Here is a 13,348-nt window from a genome sequence, read left to right as displayed (position 1 = left end):
ACTTTTTTTTTTTTTTAGCAAGAGTACTTCTGCTTTTGCTTTTGCCACTTCTGCCTGATTTAAATACATGTTGCTTCAGGTTGAGTCATGTGTTGCTACTGAGGTGGAGCAAAAATCAAGTTTCAAAGGGATTCAATGAACAAATAGAACCTTTAGTCCCTGACCTGGGGATGAATAGTTTCTTACGACATTACTAAAGAGGGTCTGCTCGCCAGTTCCAATAAGCTATGACGGTTTCAAGACAATGTGCTCCATGGTGTGTCACTCCTTTGTGAGAACAAAGACAAGCTGACAGCTGACATACACGGCACATGTACAACAGGGACACATATCTCACAAATCTAGAATAATTTGCACTAACAGGTGGTAGTATGATAAGGATGATGCATCTAAATTGTGTTGAAGAGTAAATCGGTATGAGAATTTTGCCAAGTATATAATACAGTGTAGTATACCTTAGCCTGTAACTGCAATATCAGGGAGTAACCTGCTGTGGAGCAGACACCAAATGCAAACACTTAGGTTCAGCTGTCCTTTTATTGAGTCAAAAGCAGTGCATAGCTTAGCAGGGGTGAAAGGGTAACAAAGCAATGGAAAGACGCCTTGTGCAGCAGCTTCTTAAACATCTTTTGACAGAAAAACAACCGGCACATCAAATTTCTTCTTTTTGTTTTCCTTTTCAATCTGCGTGCTGTAGATTCATTGTCATCTGTCTTGGTATTTGTAATTCATGGAATTTATCGTCACCCATTCAGATGATTAAAAAACTATGTAGCTTCATCTTCTGACATCTGTCTGTTCTCTTAGATGATAACATAGCAAAACAGCAATGGCTATGCTGAAAGTGAGGCAAGATGTGCTGAGGAGATATAAAGGGCTAAGACAACATATCATTGAAAATAATATATTGGAGCAAATGTAGGACACATTTAGTCAGACAGCAGAGTGGGGAGAACATGGCAGAAAAATAAGCAACTCTGAAACCATTCAAAATAAAATTTTGTATAGGAGAAGACGTGAGTTTCATGTGAAAGCCATATGACCATTTCAAATGACACAAAGCGTTTCTGGGTGGCACTGCTGAACAAGCAAAAACCCACAGAGCCAAGTGACCAGAGATCTCTCTGATTCTGGAATAATTAAAAAAAAACAAAAAAAACTAGTTCAGTCAGTTTCTAGGCACAACTCCACAAGATGGAGGTTAAAAAACAAACAAACAAAAGAAGTCTTTGTAACAACAGAGAATAAACATATTCTGTACACATATTTTCTCTTTTTATACAGTTCCTCATTAACTTAAACATTTCTTCCTCCGGCTTGTACATTTTTATGCAAGAATACATACATGTCATTTCCATTTTCAAACCGTTCACTGTTATAAAACAGCAAGATATAGTTTTATTCTTTAAAGGTTAAAGGATGCAACACAGATGTGTTTGTGACTCAGGACATAGCTGTCTGCAAAAGACCTGGATCAAAACTAGACCTCTGTGGCTCTCTCTACACATCCCTCCCTAATCAGTCTGTTCCTGGATAATACATCAAAACAAGAGATCAATAAGAATACACATGCACGCACACAATCCCTGACTTCTTTCAGTCTTGAACTATGACTATAACCCTTTTTTTCAGAAGCAATTTTATGGGATTTGATCAAGACCGCGTTCCGGAACTCTGAGGCATACCCCTTTTCCCTCCGCGTGCCCTTCCATCCAATTTGGGTTTCTGTAAATGTGAACATTTCTGAAAAGCATGAGCATAGCTATAAACATTACCACCGGGTTTCCCACCTTGGCACTGTAAGCAAGATCACTCTATAATGAAACTGAATAAACACCATACTACCAAATTAATGTCAGTTTTGTCCTTGGTTTTATACTTATATATTTATATGTATGTATGTATGCCTGCATTCCAAAGCAACCAATTATGATCCTATAATGTCCACAACATTTTTGGCCATTCTGTAAGAATGTTAAAGAGCGGGACAAACCAAGTACAAACAGATCAGTTTGAAACTGTTCCTTCATCTTCTGACCCGAGTCCCTTACACAAGGCCTTTTATGTCAGTCTGAGCACATAGCAGCAGGTCATAATCCCAACCCAGCCAATCAGTGAGTTTTTACCACACATTCAATACAAGGCCCAGCTCTTTCAGACTTCCAAACACAAGCCAGGGGAATGGAGCAAGGGAAAGACTAAGGGCTGGTTTTGAATCAAACAAATTTGTTTGACGTGTATTGGCTTTGGGTCAGAGAGTGAGTGATAACGTTGGGAAAACAAAAAAGCTAAATTAATCATAAAAAAAAAAACCATTTATAGATGAATAAAGTTCACCATAAATTATCATTCCGATTCAACTCATAGCCAAAGTCAAAAAAGGAAAGAAAAAATAGGCGGGGGGGGCATATATTACCTCCTAAGTAGTTAATTAAGGACTCTGAGAGTTTGTGCAGACAGGAAAACGTTGAGGAAATGCAGCAGTAACATAAGAGCAACAGTACAAGAGCATGACAGCCAATTCTGTATCGTAGGCTGAGAAAACCACCCCCCCCCCAAAAAAAAACCAACAAAAGAAAAAAACAAAACAACCCACACATACACACACACACACACACACACACACACACACACACACGCACACACTTGAGTAGATATGTACAGGTGTAACTGAACATAAACCTGCCATATTTCATTCATTACTCTTTCCTCCCCTTCTTTCCTTTTGTTTGTGTGGCTTTAGAGTGAATTCAGACTTTGAAATCTCAGGAACAGGTTTATCTATTTAATAAAATGGCTACACAGAGCAGGCTGGTGTTCCATACTGAAGAATATTCTAGAACTGACACATCCAGCATGCAGCAAGGCCTCTTGCAGTCTCCCTTGAGTTCACTAATTAGACACTCACACACACACACTCTCTCTAATTTCCTGATGTCAGGACTATTTCAAAACTTGCATTTTTCCCCTATTATCAGCCATTTTACTCCCAATGGCCCGTACAAATCTAAACCAAACTATCAACTGACCTCAAACTCTGCAGCATCTTATGTAAATTTGGTAGTATGTTCTCCCTTCCCCCTCAGATTACTCTACATGCAGTTTTTTTTTATGAGAACATGTATGAGAGCTTGTTTCTAAGAGAAACCACTGTGATGTCAGGGTTGTTACCATGGCTACCGATGGGTTGGCTGGCAGGGTCACCATATTTGCCAGGTTGATTGTCATGGTTTTCATTGCTATTCATCTGTTTTTTTTTTTTCTTCTTTTTTTACATTTAGGGATAGTTGGTTGTCGAGGGTATCTTGTCCTTCAGTGGCGTCTCATCTTGACTCTGCGTGCTGGTGTATGACTGTGTGTGTGATGTGTGTGGTAGCGCCCAGTTGAGTCTTCCTCTCTTCGCCAGGAGTTCTCTGAGGGGTCGTTGCCATGGCGACTCTGCCGCGACGACAACAACACGGAACGCCGGTGCTGTTCCTTGTCCATTTCTAAGATACGGGGCCTGGGAGGGAGGAACAACATAAGAGATGGGTGGAGAGAGAGAGAGAGAGAGAAAGAGAGAAAGAGAGAGCAAGAGACAGACAGAGAGAAGGAGAGGGAAGACACATGTGAAGTGAGTCCCTGTTTTCAATAGCTTTTAGCGTTTGTGTGTGTTTTGTAAGTGTTTGCTCTAACAGGACAGTTTGTGTGTATACACTAGTCTGAGTGAGTTGCTATGTCTGCATAGATCTGTACATGTGATTTTATTGCTTGAGACAACTTCATATTGTACATATTTCTTCCTCAGACTTCTATGAGCATGTGCCCATACCTGTGGGCAGCATCTGGGTCTGCTTTGCGGTGTGAGCGTTTCGCTTTGAGTGGACGTCGTCTCTCTGACAGCGAGATGTTTAATGAACTGGTGTCTAAACGAGGTGCATCTGGTCTCGTCCTGAAACAACACACACACATACCATCGGCTCCATAAGTCTTATTAACTGTTCACTCCAAGTACAATAACTTCAGACACAGAGCATTTAACACTGCTACATTCTTCAGAGAAAAACAGCAACACTGTTAATTTAGCACTAACAAAGTCTCCTAATGTCAGATAAAAATATGGGCTCAAGAAACTTTAAAATATTTCAACTTTAATATTTCAGTGTTAACACTTAAAGGTAGCCAATAAATAAATACATAGATACATACAAAAATGCTGAGCATTAACTGAATAACAGTCGTCCCAGAACAAACTATTTCTGATAAGCTACTACTTTTCCAACCCAAAAAGATCTGGGAGGAACTGATAACAGATCCACACATTCCATTACTTTTACTTACTTTCTAAGGATGATGACAGCTCGTCTCTCTTTGATATCCTGTGGGCGGATACAGTGTGTAATGTCATCAGCAGCATAGCCACTGAAAAAAAAAGAGATGCACACCGGGATGAACTTTGACCTCTTTAGAACCTACCCTTTTAAACCTATTGCAATCCTTCACCTACTGAAGGAGGGTAAAATGGGTCACAACAACATATCTGGTAACTGTTACCCTAATCAAAGTGCAGTTTCTCAGTCATTTGCGCATCCTACTCCTGCTTCAAGACTTGGTTGCGTATGCTTTTTTGTAAAAAATTATATGCTTTGAATATTTTGAGAACCATCACAAAGACGCAATACACGCAATGTGTAACATTAAGTAAGACCTGCATCTCTTGTCAATTCTGAGGTATACAGGTTAAAAAAAACAAACACTTACTTGAGGACTGTAACACTCCCCCGTCTCACTGGCAGGTAGAGTACGGGCTCCGACACGCGAATGGGCTTGAACTGGAACTTGCAGCCGAAGCAGAGTGCACTGTCGCTGAAGAACGACACGGAGACGATGGGCCGCTCGAAAATGTGGATGGGGTCCACATGCGACACGATGCAGCCCCCCGGTTGGTAGTCGTTGATCACAGCGCTATTGACGAAGCCTTCCGGTATAACGCCGCGCGAAACCAACCTGTCGATGACAAGCTCGTGTACCCAGTCCGGTATCTCGTCCACTTCGCCCTTTGAGTATAGTCGCTCTTGACCCGGACCCCGTTTTTCAAGCTGCGAGCCGTAAGTGTAACCTTCACCGAAAAAGTACTTATTTCTAAGGGGTGCCCGGTCAACTGTATGCTCCCTGTAGAGCCCCTTGTCTCCCCTCGCGACTACCTCGTCTATCTTCTCCTCAATGCGAGCGCATTCCTCCGGTGTGAATATGCTCACCTGTGTTATTCCACTCTTCACTTTGCGGGCCTCCGATTCGCGTTGCTCCTCATAGTCGCTGAGGTCATCCTCGGAGTCGTGGTACTTGCGCTTGTTCCCGCTGCCGTTGCTATGTTCGGAAACTTTGTTTCTGTAATTGTCCCTATGCGGAGTCATTGACTTCAGCTTCTCCCTTAAATCAGTGTACCCACTTGCAGCCATTTTATGACCCTTCCTAATTTAGAGTAGTAACCAAAACACAAGTTATATGCCCATGTTTGTATATTTCTGAAGAAGTCCACTAAGTCGCAGATGACGTGAACACAGTCACGTTAGTTGTTTGCGTAGGCTTGCCAGCTAGCAGCGTAGCTACAGCTCCAGAGCTCGCTGGCTACTTAACCTAACTAGCCAACAAGAAAGCTAAATCACATTCCAAAACACTGATAAATATTAGTTTCAGATGACGAACTGCCAACAGCATTTTATTGTCTGTAAAACCTTAAATGTTTGCTGTCATTAACAATGACTTCCAGAATGTTTTACAACATAAGCAAGACAGCTAGCTTATGTTAGCTTTCCAAATGTTAGACTGGTAGGTATCCAGCTACAGAGCTAGCGGTCTAGTAACGAACGCATGCATATAGGACGCAACAGCAATTTTTGTGACAACACAACGTCCCTAACCTGGTGAGTCGATGAAAATGATGTGGTGTTCAAAAAATCCCAACGTGCAATTATGCTGATCCAGGATAGCTTACAAGCGCATAATTATTTAAAACGTAGAGAAGAGAGAAAAATAAACTCGTGTAACCTAAACTCAATGACGTAGCGCGCATGCTCCATAGATAAGAACGTGTGAGACTTGCGAGTAGGTCTTGGCTCTCTGCAACCAATGAGAGAAACAGGCACGCTGTCAGTCAAATAAGCTCTTTATAGACCTTATCAGGTGTTCTTGAATACAGGTGATGTCTTAAGTAAGACTGTAGTTATCAAACCATGTTTTACCGGTGGAGAAATCACTGTCTGTGGTGATGAGATCAGAAAAGATTATCTGAGCGCGAATGAGACTACCATTAACTGAACGCGGACAGGTGACTATTATATTGCAAACACACTCGGACGCACTGAATGTGCAGTATGGTAATACACAACACTAGTGCTACTTTGTAGACTTGTCTAAGTGCCAGAAAGAACATTTAAGTTCGGTAAAGAAAGAGCTTTACTTTTAAAAACTGAGACAGGGCAACAAATGTGTATCTGTCTTCAAAAAGGAGGAAGGCTCTGAAACTATGGCAACACAACCCCACAAGGTCATACCGTCACATTTTAATGGGGCTGTGATCCGTTTCAGTGAAAGTGAAAAGCGTTCTTTGTGGAGAATCTCTCACATGAGTCATTGTCACGTCTCAACGTTTAGACTCAAAGAACAATTATAAGTTTGGTGATTTTTCCCCCCGAGCTGAGTAGGTTTATTAACACAATAAATGAAATATTCCAAGCATGACAACAAACAGATATTTGAAGACATTTTTTTATTTTCATAATTTAAAAAAAAAAAAAACCTAATAAATAAATTATATGAAACCAAACTTAACAGGTGATAGTGAAACTTCCATATAATTTTGTGCTGACTTGCGAACATGGAAATTGTATGGATGACAACAAGATCTAATATATTGCACTATAAAATAAAATACAAATGTATGGTAATTAATGTGAGTGAGTTTTTTTTTCAATGATTTACATTCATTCTGTGGTCTCCTGAGGCAAAATTCCTTTCACCACTGTGTGTCTAATGGTGCGTGTGTTTCACAAACATTATTTTAATGTTTGTGTCAAGACTTGCATAACATGCTTCTCCTAACAGCAGTTGGTTTGTCGCTAAGCAATGAAAAACTGTCAAATGTCCAATGAACCTGTAAGATAAAATATCTTGGAGACAGATTTGGTTTTGATTTTGTGTAAAAGCCTCTACCTCTCTCTTCATCTCAAACATCATACCATACTTGGGTAACTGGGTTTCTGCTAATATCCCAAGTATGTCACTGGGGCTGTCTCCCCGTCTTTGTACTTCAGATTGTGCACTGCTGAAGGATACATGGCTGAGAGCATTTTGCTCTTTGGTCTTCATATGGAGCAAGTGATTTTGCTTTACTTAATTACTTTCCATTCTCCTCCTTTCTTTACATCATAGTGTTTTCTTTGAGGAGCCTGTTTTTGAGTGAGACGGCATACTAATTGTATTTGACAGATACTGAAAGCTGGACTAGTGTTCTTTTTTGATGTATGTTCAAACCCAGTCCTGTACTGAGCATCTTGTTAACAAGTTGAGTTAGTAGAGGAAACTGAGAGACAGGAGAGTTTTATGTCCTCTGCAACTTTGCAAAATTTCCTTTAAAATATATATAAAGTGATTAATAAAATACAGTAGAAACTGGAATTTCAGTACAAAAATACTGTTTTTTCATTCATTACGTTTTCATAAACATAAAATACAAATAAAATTCTCAGTAATACACAGGTTGTACAGAGTGAAAAAATAATGTATTAATTTTTATAAACTTCATTTATCCATTTCATGTGTTGTAGGCTTTGATATGATATAAAAGTTAAAAAAAAACATTAAGAGAATGCTGCTGGGGCAGCCCATGTCTTCTACTGTTTAAACAGAGATTGCAGTTACACAGAGGTCATTTGAAATGAGTTGTAATTTTAACATCGACAGTCCCAGATGTCCCATATCCCACTTTATGCAGGCTCATGGAATTGTGCTCATAGAATCCGCTGTGTAGCAGAAACTTAACATGAAGGACTGGGAGTAGTGTTTGAGTGAGAGAGAGTGTGTGTGTGTGTGTGTGTGTGTGTGAGTGAGTGTTTAGGCTAGAGGAGAGTGATTTCGCTGGGTGGCAAGGTCAGTCTCTTCTCTCGAACTGAAAGCAGATTCTCAATGTGCATAGCAATTACTCGACACAGTTCCAAACCCTACAAACACACAACATAACATAGCTCCAAGTCACTCTCATTCCTGTTCTTTCTCTGTGTAGACTATGCATTGGAATGTACAAGTACATTAATGAGGGCATGCAGGTGTGTATGTTAAGGTTTGCGTTTATATTTACCTGCTCCAGTTGTAGCTGTGTGACTCTGTGGTTGGTCAGGTCTCCCAGTGTGATGTCTACATAAGGGTAACTGGAACCAGCGCTGGGCCGCTGAGTGTGTGTGGACTGGACCAGCTTCAGATTAAACTTGACCAGCAGCTCCTGCAGAGTGTGTGTGTCAGTGTGTGTGTGCGTGTGTGTGTGTGCGTGCATGCATGCGTGCGTGTGTGTGTGAGACAGAGAGAGAGAAAGGAAGGCTACTTAGGCAACTCAACGCGAATGAGAATGTATCATCTACCTTTCCATGATCTTTTTTCCATAACAAAAGAGCACAATGCAAACAGAAAGGCTAGCATCAGTCATGTGACCTCATAGAACCCAGTCAAAGGCATGAATCTGTAATGAAAAGACATGACTGCACAAGACTGCTGTTCATGCACAGGATGCCAAAGGCTCAACCTTTTAAGTTAAAAAATCTAGCAGGAGCAGAGGAAACTCACATGCGTGTCTTTGTGAAGGAAGTGAAGTCCATTTTGATTAACAGCCAAGATACAGGGAGCAGATATAGCATTATTACTACTGCTCTGGATGTAGAAAAAGGCGGACCCAAACATGGGGAAGGCACACACTAGACCTGTAACATACACACAAATAAACACACCCATACACATCCATGTCACGTAGTTACAAATACAGGCAACACACATAGACATAGATCTTTGAGTGAACTGTCATTGAAAAATTATAAAAACTTCCAAGAAGAGCAAGCAATACTGTGTGTTGCTGCTTGGAATCTCAGGTTTGATTCAGGCTGAGGCTGTGTACTCTCAATGTGTGTGCATACATGTTTAGAAATGTGTGTGTGCTTATGTCTTATGGTAATATATTTTTGTGTGCGTGTTTGTGTGTGTGTGTGAGTCTGTATTACCCAGGAACTGAGATCGAGCCTGGTGGGGACTGAGGCTCTGGACTGCATGTGTATGCTGAGTGACCAAATGCATCCACTGCTGTGGCCCCTGCCTCCCAAAGAGCTGGGCTGGGATGTACTCTGTCAGCTCGTGACTGTTACAAACACAGGTCAGAAACTGGTCACTGCAGGGTCAAACTTCCCTAACCAGTATGAGGTCATTAAACTTTAAAAAGCATATGTGTACTGTATTGTCCAGCAATTGCTAATAGCTAACTGTTTCAATTTGTGGCAATTTGTGGTTGTAGCTCTTACTACCTGTATTCAGCGGCTGATCTGAACATCCAAATAGAGATGATAAGATTTACTTATCTACCAATGTCTGTGATTATTTATTTATCAATGACTGTGTGAATCCCAAAATGGGTGTGAGATAGCATTTTATGAAAAAAAGTCATTTTCCAGATCGTACTCAGTCCATAGACTCTCTAGATGTAAAATAAAAAAATGAATACACACAGAAAAGCCTTCCTGAGCATGCTGAGTGGACACACACACACACACACACACACAGACAGACACAGGTTTCGTAAACGTACATGGTGGGTGCATAGAGACTGTCTTTTGTCCTGTGTTGCAGGGCAGCCAGTTTGGCCACCTGATTAAACTGCTGTTCACTGATTTTCCCCTGAGGAAGCACGTTCAGCAAACTCTTCAGGTAGTCCGGAAGAATCTATGAGACAGGACTTATGTTATGCCACAGTAAACAAACAGAGAGGAAAACCTCAGCTATACTCTTTTTAAACATAGCCTGTTGTAAACATCGCTACAAAGCTAACATGTCATAAATCAACATTATTTTCATACGTGTTGCCAATTTGCTTCTGTATCAGAGTGGTTATACCTGATTGAAGTGCATGGTAACACAGAGCTCGTTGTCAAACTTGAGTGGCTGGGCCCAGATGACCCGTCTGAACCAGAAACTATAGTTGCTATCAGTCTGCTCGGCCTCTGTGGCAATATCCAGGATGTACTCCCTCTTATTCAGTGGGCGGACATTCTGACCTATGAGTGACCCACCCACGAGACGACAGTGTGAGGGGTACGTCGGAGTATGGGTGAGTGTAGGAATGTGTGTGTTTGTGTGTTACCCAGAATTCTCACCTCTGTTTGTAACGATAAAAATAGTATACTCATCCATGGCCTCTAGTTTGTGTAGACCCATCTCGTAACACAACTCTTCAATCACATCCAGAGCCACCTATACATACATAATGATGATATTTAACATATATTGAAATAAAAAGTATTCAGTAACATACAAATACCAAAAACTCGCACGCACACTCACATACACAGACACACACACAGATCCTGATTAAGAGATGAGGGCCTTACAGAGCACGTTTTGATTTTCAAATGTCGTTCGATGCCTCCAGGGAACAGGAAGAGTTGCCGTTTGGAGCTTCGGCCAGCCTGAGGAAACACACACACACACACACACACACACACACACACACACACACACACACACAGGATTACACAACAAGAGTAATATTACTGGTAAGTATGCTAATGGAGTGAGAGTACTGAGAATGTGTGAGTATGTATAGTGAGTAATGTATTATCTATTAGAAGAGCATGTTTAGGGATTGTGATTGTGTGTGTGTGTGTGTGTGTGTGTGTGTGAGTGTGTCTTTGTCTGTCTAAGAGTGTGTGTATATGTGCTAACCATTATGGCTTTGAGCTCCATGTTGCTGGGATACACACTTCTTCCACCGAATTGAAAGGTCTTCTTAATGTTCTGCTCACAGGCCTTGGCAATGCCTGTGAATCACACGCCATAAACCAATCACACGTTAGATCAGACTAACATGACCTGGGTCAACACTGACACAACATGATCAGACACCCTCTTACACAGCCACTGTTTGTCAATCACACATAATACCACAAAATTAACCAGGTGTGACTCAGATGACATACAGCTAACTCCTAAAGCATAAAATCACACTGTCATGTAGATTATAAATCATGTTAAATGGCATTGAAATAAAGTTGTCCACGGATCTACAAAGGTTTTCCTGGTTGTATTCTGATTAGTGCGCTTTTTTGATAAATTAGCAATGAACTGAGATCATACATGAAAAGTAACTTGATTTTCCTTCTGACTTTAACTGGTCACACCAGGTGTCTGCAGAGAGCAGATGTTTTTGTGTGTGTGTTTATGTGTGTGTCTGTGTGTGTCTGTGTCTGTGTTACACTGACCTTGAAAAAGGCCTCCTGCATTTCTGCACACTTCCTGCAGGAATTTGAGGAGGTAGGGCTTGAGAACCTCTGAGCAGCGATAGTAAGCAGTGAGAATATAGAGCAAACGCCAGCCCCTCTGACAACTGTCACTGTAGGGACCAGAGAATGAGAGAGTGAGATATCACACACACACGCATGCACGCATGCACACACGCACACACACACGCCTCTGAGTGAGGATCACTCACCAACTCCATTTGACAATGGTCAGACAATCAGATGACACACACATACAGATAACGTCGAAGACAAAGGACATATCTGAGTAAATAGGGGATACAAAGTATGTCGTAAGCGGATGTTTCCACACTGGTGAGGCTCAGGAATGAATAAAGATATTAGTATCCTGTCATGCTTTGTTCTGTGTAAAAGGTAAAGAGCAACAAACAGTGTCCTAACAGGCCATTAGGCTGCTGTGACCTGTCAGAGCAACTCTAGCGGACCTTGTGACAGATTTGACCAGTTTTTGACACTCTACTGGGGTCTAAAGTGCAAACTCCATAACCACATCTTCATGAGCTGACAGCAAATGTCAATCGGTGCATGATCAAACACTTCTATCAGGAACAGTTTGTAGACCTCAAAGAGAAGTGTACTATGGCCGGACCTGTTTTTAGCCTAAAAATGATCTAAAAGTGGGGCGACGTCATGCAGTCGGTAGTTTTCTAAGCAGTGGAAAATGGAATGTCATTTCTCACCCTATTCACAAGAACCAGACTAGTGAGTGTCTATACTAGTGAGTGACTGTTTTTCCTGGTGTAGGGTTCTGGAGTCTCTTTTATGGGGGGAGGCACATTTTCCACATGTAATTTAGGTTCCCTCAGCCCCTTAAAGAGACAATGTAAACACCAGTTAATACACAGCCAGCCTTAGTGATCGCCTTCATCCTGCAGTGAAGCATTTACACACTGATAGGAGAGGGCTCCTCCTGGATGCCAGTGCCCCCATCCACAGGGTCACTGAATGGTTTGATGAGCATAAAAAATGATGTAACCTCTATGCTATGACTGCCTCAGCAGTCAGCAGATCTCAGCCAAGAGGAACACTTATCAGAAAATATGTGACGGCACCTGATACAGCCTTTTCCACCACCATCAAGCAATGAAATTTTTTATGACACACTCCCACTCCAGGTTTCTGGACACATTTCCAGAATCTGAACGCTGATGCTGTTCTGATTATCTGAGGTGAGCTTATGCTCCGTTATTTTATGTCTGTGTTTCCTTTATTTACCCACACACACTAAATCATATCACATACATTTAAACAAGGAAAGAGTTTTCTGATTTCGGAACTGTGTTTGTATGTACATTTTGAACTTGGTAGGGGTTTGTGTGGGTGTGTGTGTGTGTGTACTATCCTTGTGAGGACCAGTTTTAGACGTTGGGAGTGGGGACACTGTGGGAAAGTGAGGACATGCGGGCTGGTCCTCTCTTCTTCAAAGGGCTGTTTGAGGGTTAAGACTGGGTTTTAGTGTTCAGGTTAGAATTAGGTTTAGGTTAGGGTTAGAGTAATGGTTGGCGTTAGGCATGTAGTTGTGATGGTTGAGGTTAGGGTAAGGGGCTAGGGAATGCATTATGTCAATGAGTGTCCTCACAAAGATAGAAATACAAGGGTGTGTGTGTGTGTGTGTGTGTGTGTGTGTGTGTGTGTGTGTGTGTGTGTGTATGTGTATGTGTGTGTAGTAACGTGTCTTACGGTTTAGAACTGCTGTTGGCTGTGATCTGTTTAAGGACCTGACAGTATGCCTCATCCTTCATTAATCCATATTCTCCAATCAACTGTAAGACACAATCACCCCTATATTATTACAGTAT

The 13,348-nt window shown here is 41.4% G+C and overlaps 2 protein-coding genes across 2 annotated transcripts in view; both read right to left on the bottom strand.

Moving 5' to 3' along the window:
* Positions 1-3,148: 3,148 nt before the first annotated feature.
* On the bottom strand, positions 3,149-6,000 carry alkbh5 (alkB homolog 5, RNA demethylase). Its single transcript, XM_030780551.1, has 4 exons — positions 4,741-6,000; positions 4,321-4,401; positions 3,812-3,931; positions 3,149-3,502 (listed from the first exon to the last, which is right to left on the bottom strand). The coding sequence occupies exons 1-4, from the start codon at positions 5,436-5,438 to the stop codon at positions 3,313-3,315; spliced, it is 1,089 nt and encodes a 362-aa protein (XP_030636411.1). The 5' UTR covers positions 5,439-6,000; the 3' UTR covers positions 3,149-3,312.
* Positions 6,001-8,096: 2,096 nt separating this feature from the next.
* The window catches only part of myo15ab (myosin XVAb), a 41,192-nt gene continuing 35,940 nt past the window's right edge, over positions 8,097-13,348 (bottom strand). The window contains exons 57-67 of the mRNA XM_030779018.1: positions 13,230-13,312; positions 11,490-11,620; positions 10,954-11,048; positions 10,620-10,697; positions 10,386-10,482; positions 10,126-10,286; positions 9,821-9,954; positions 9,243-9,376; positions 8,815-8,948; positions 8,336-8,476; positions 8,097-8,198 (exon numbers count right to left, since the gene is read on the bottom strand). Of these exons, the coding sequence (XP_030634878.1) occupies positions 8,097-8,198; positions 8,336-8,476; positions 8,815-8,948; positions 9,243-9,376; positions 9,821-9,954; positions 10,126-10,286; positions 10,386-10,482; positions 10,620-10,697; positions 10,954-11,048; positions 11,490-11,620; positions 13,230-13,312 (1,290 nt within the window). The remainder of the gene's footprint in view (positions 8,199-8,335; positions 8,477-8,814; positions 8,949-9,242; positions 9,377-9,820; positions 9,955-10,125; positions 10,287-10,385; positions 10,483-10,619; positions 10,698-10,953; positions 11,049-11,489; positions 11,621-13,229; positions 13,313-13,348) is intronic.

This window comes from Chanos chanos, chromosome 7 (genome assembly GCF_902362185.1).
Source record: "Chanos chanos chromosome 7, fChaCha1.1, whole genome shotgun sequence".
NCBI lineage: Eukaryota > Metazoa > Chordata > Actinopteri > Gonorynchiformes > Chanidae > Chanos > Chanos chanos.
The sequence above is the reverse complement of the archived record's forward strand: the minus strand, read 5'-3'. Positions and strand labels throughout refer to the sequence as shown.

Excerpts from the sequence above, each read along its gene's own strand:
- alkbh5 (XM_030780551.1), bottom strand. The coding sequence starts at position 5,438 with ATGGCTGCAAGTGGGTACACTGATTTAAGGGAGAAGCTGAAGTCAATG. Across the intron at positions 4,402-4,740 it reads GGGAGTGTTACAGTCCTCAA|TGGCTATGCTGCTGATGACA; the intron begins GTAAGTGTTTGT and ends TTTTTTTTTCAG. Across the intron at positions 3,503-3,811 it reads GACCCAGATGCTGCCCACAG|GCCCCGTATCTTAGAAATGG; the intron begins GTATGGGCACAT and ends CCTCCCTCCCAG.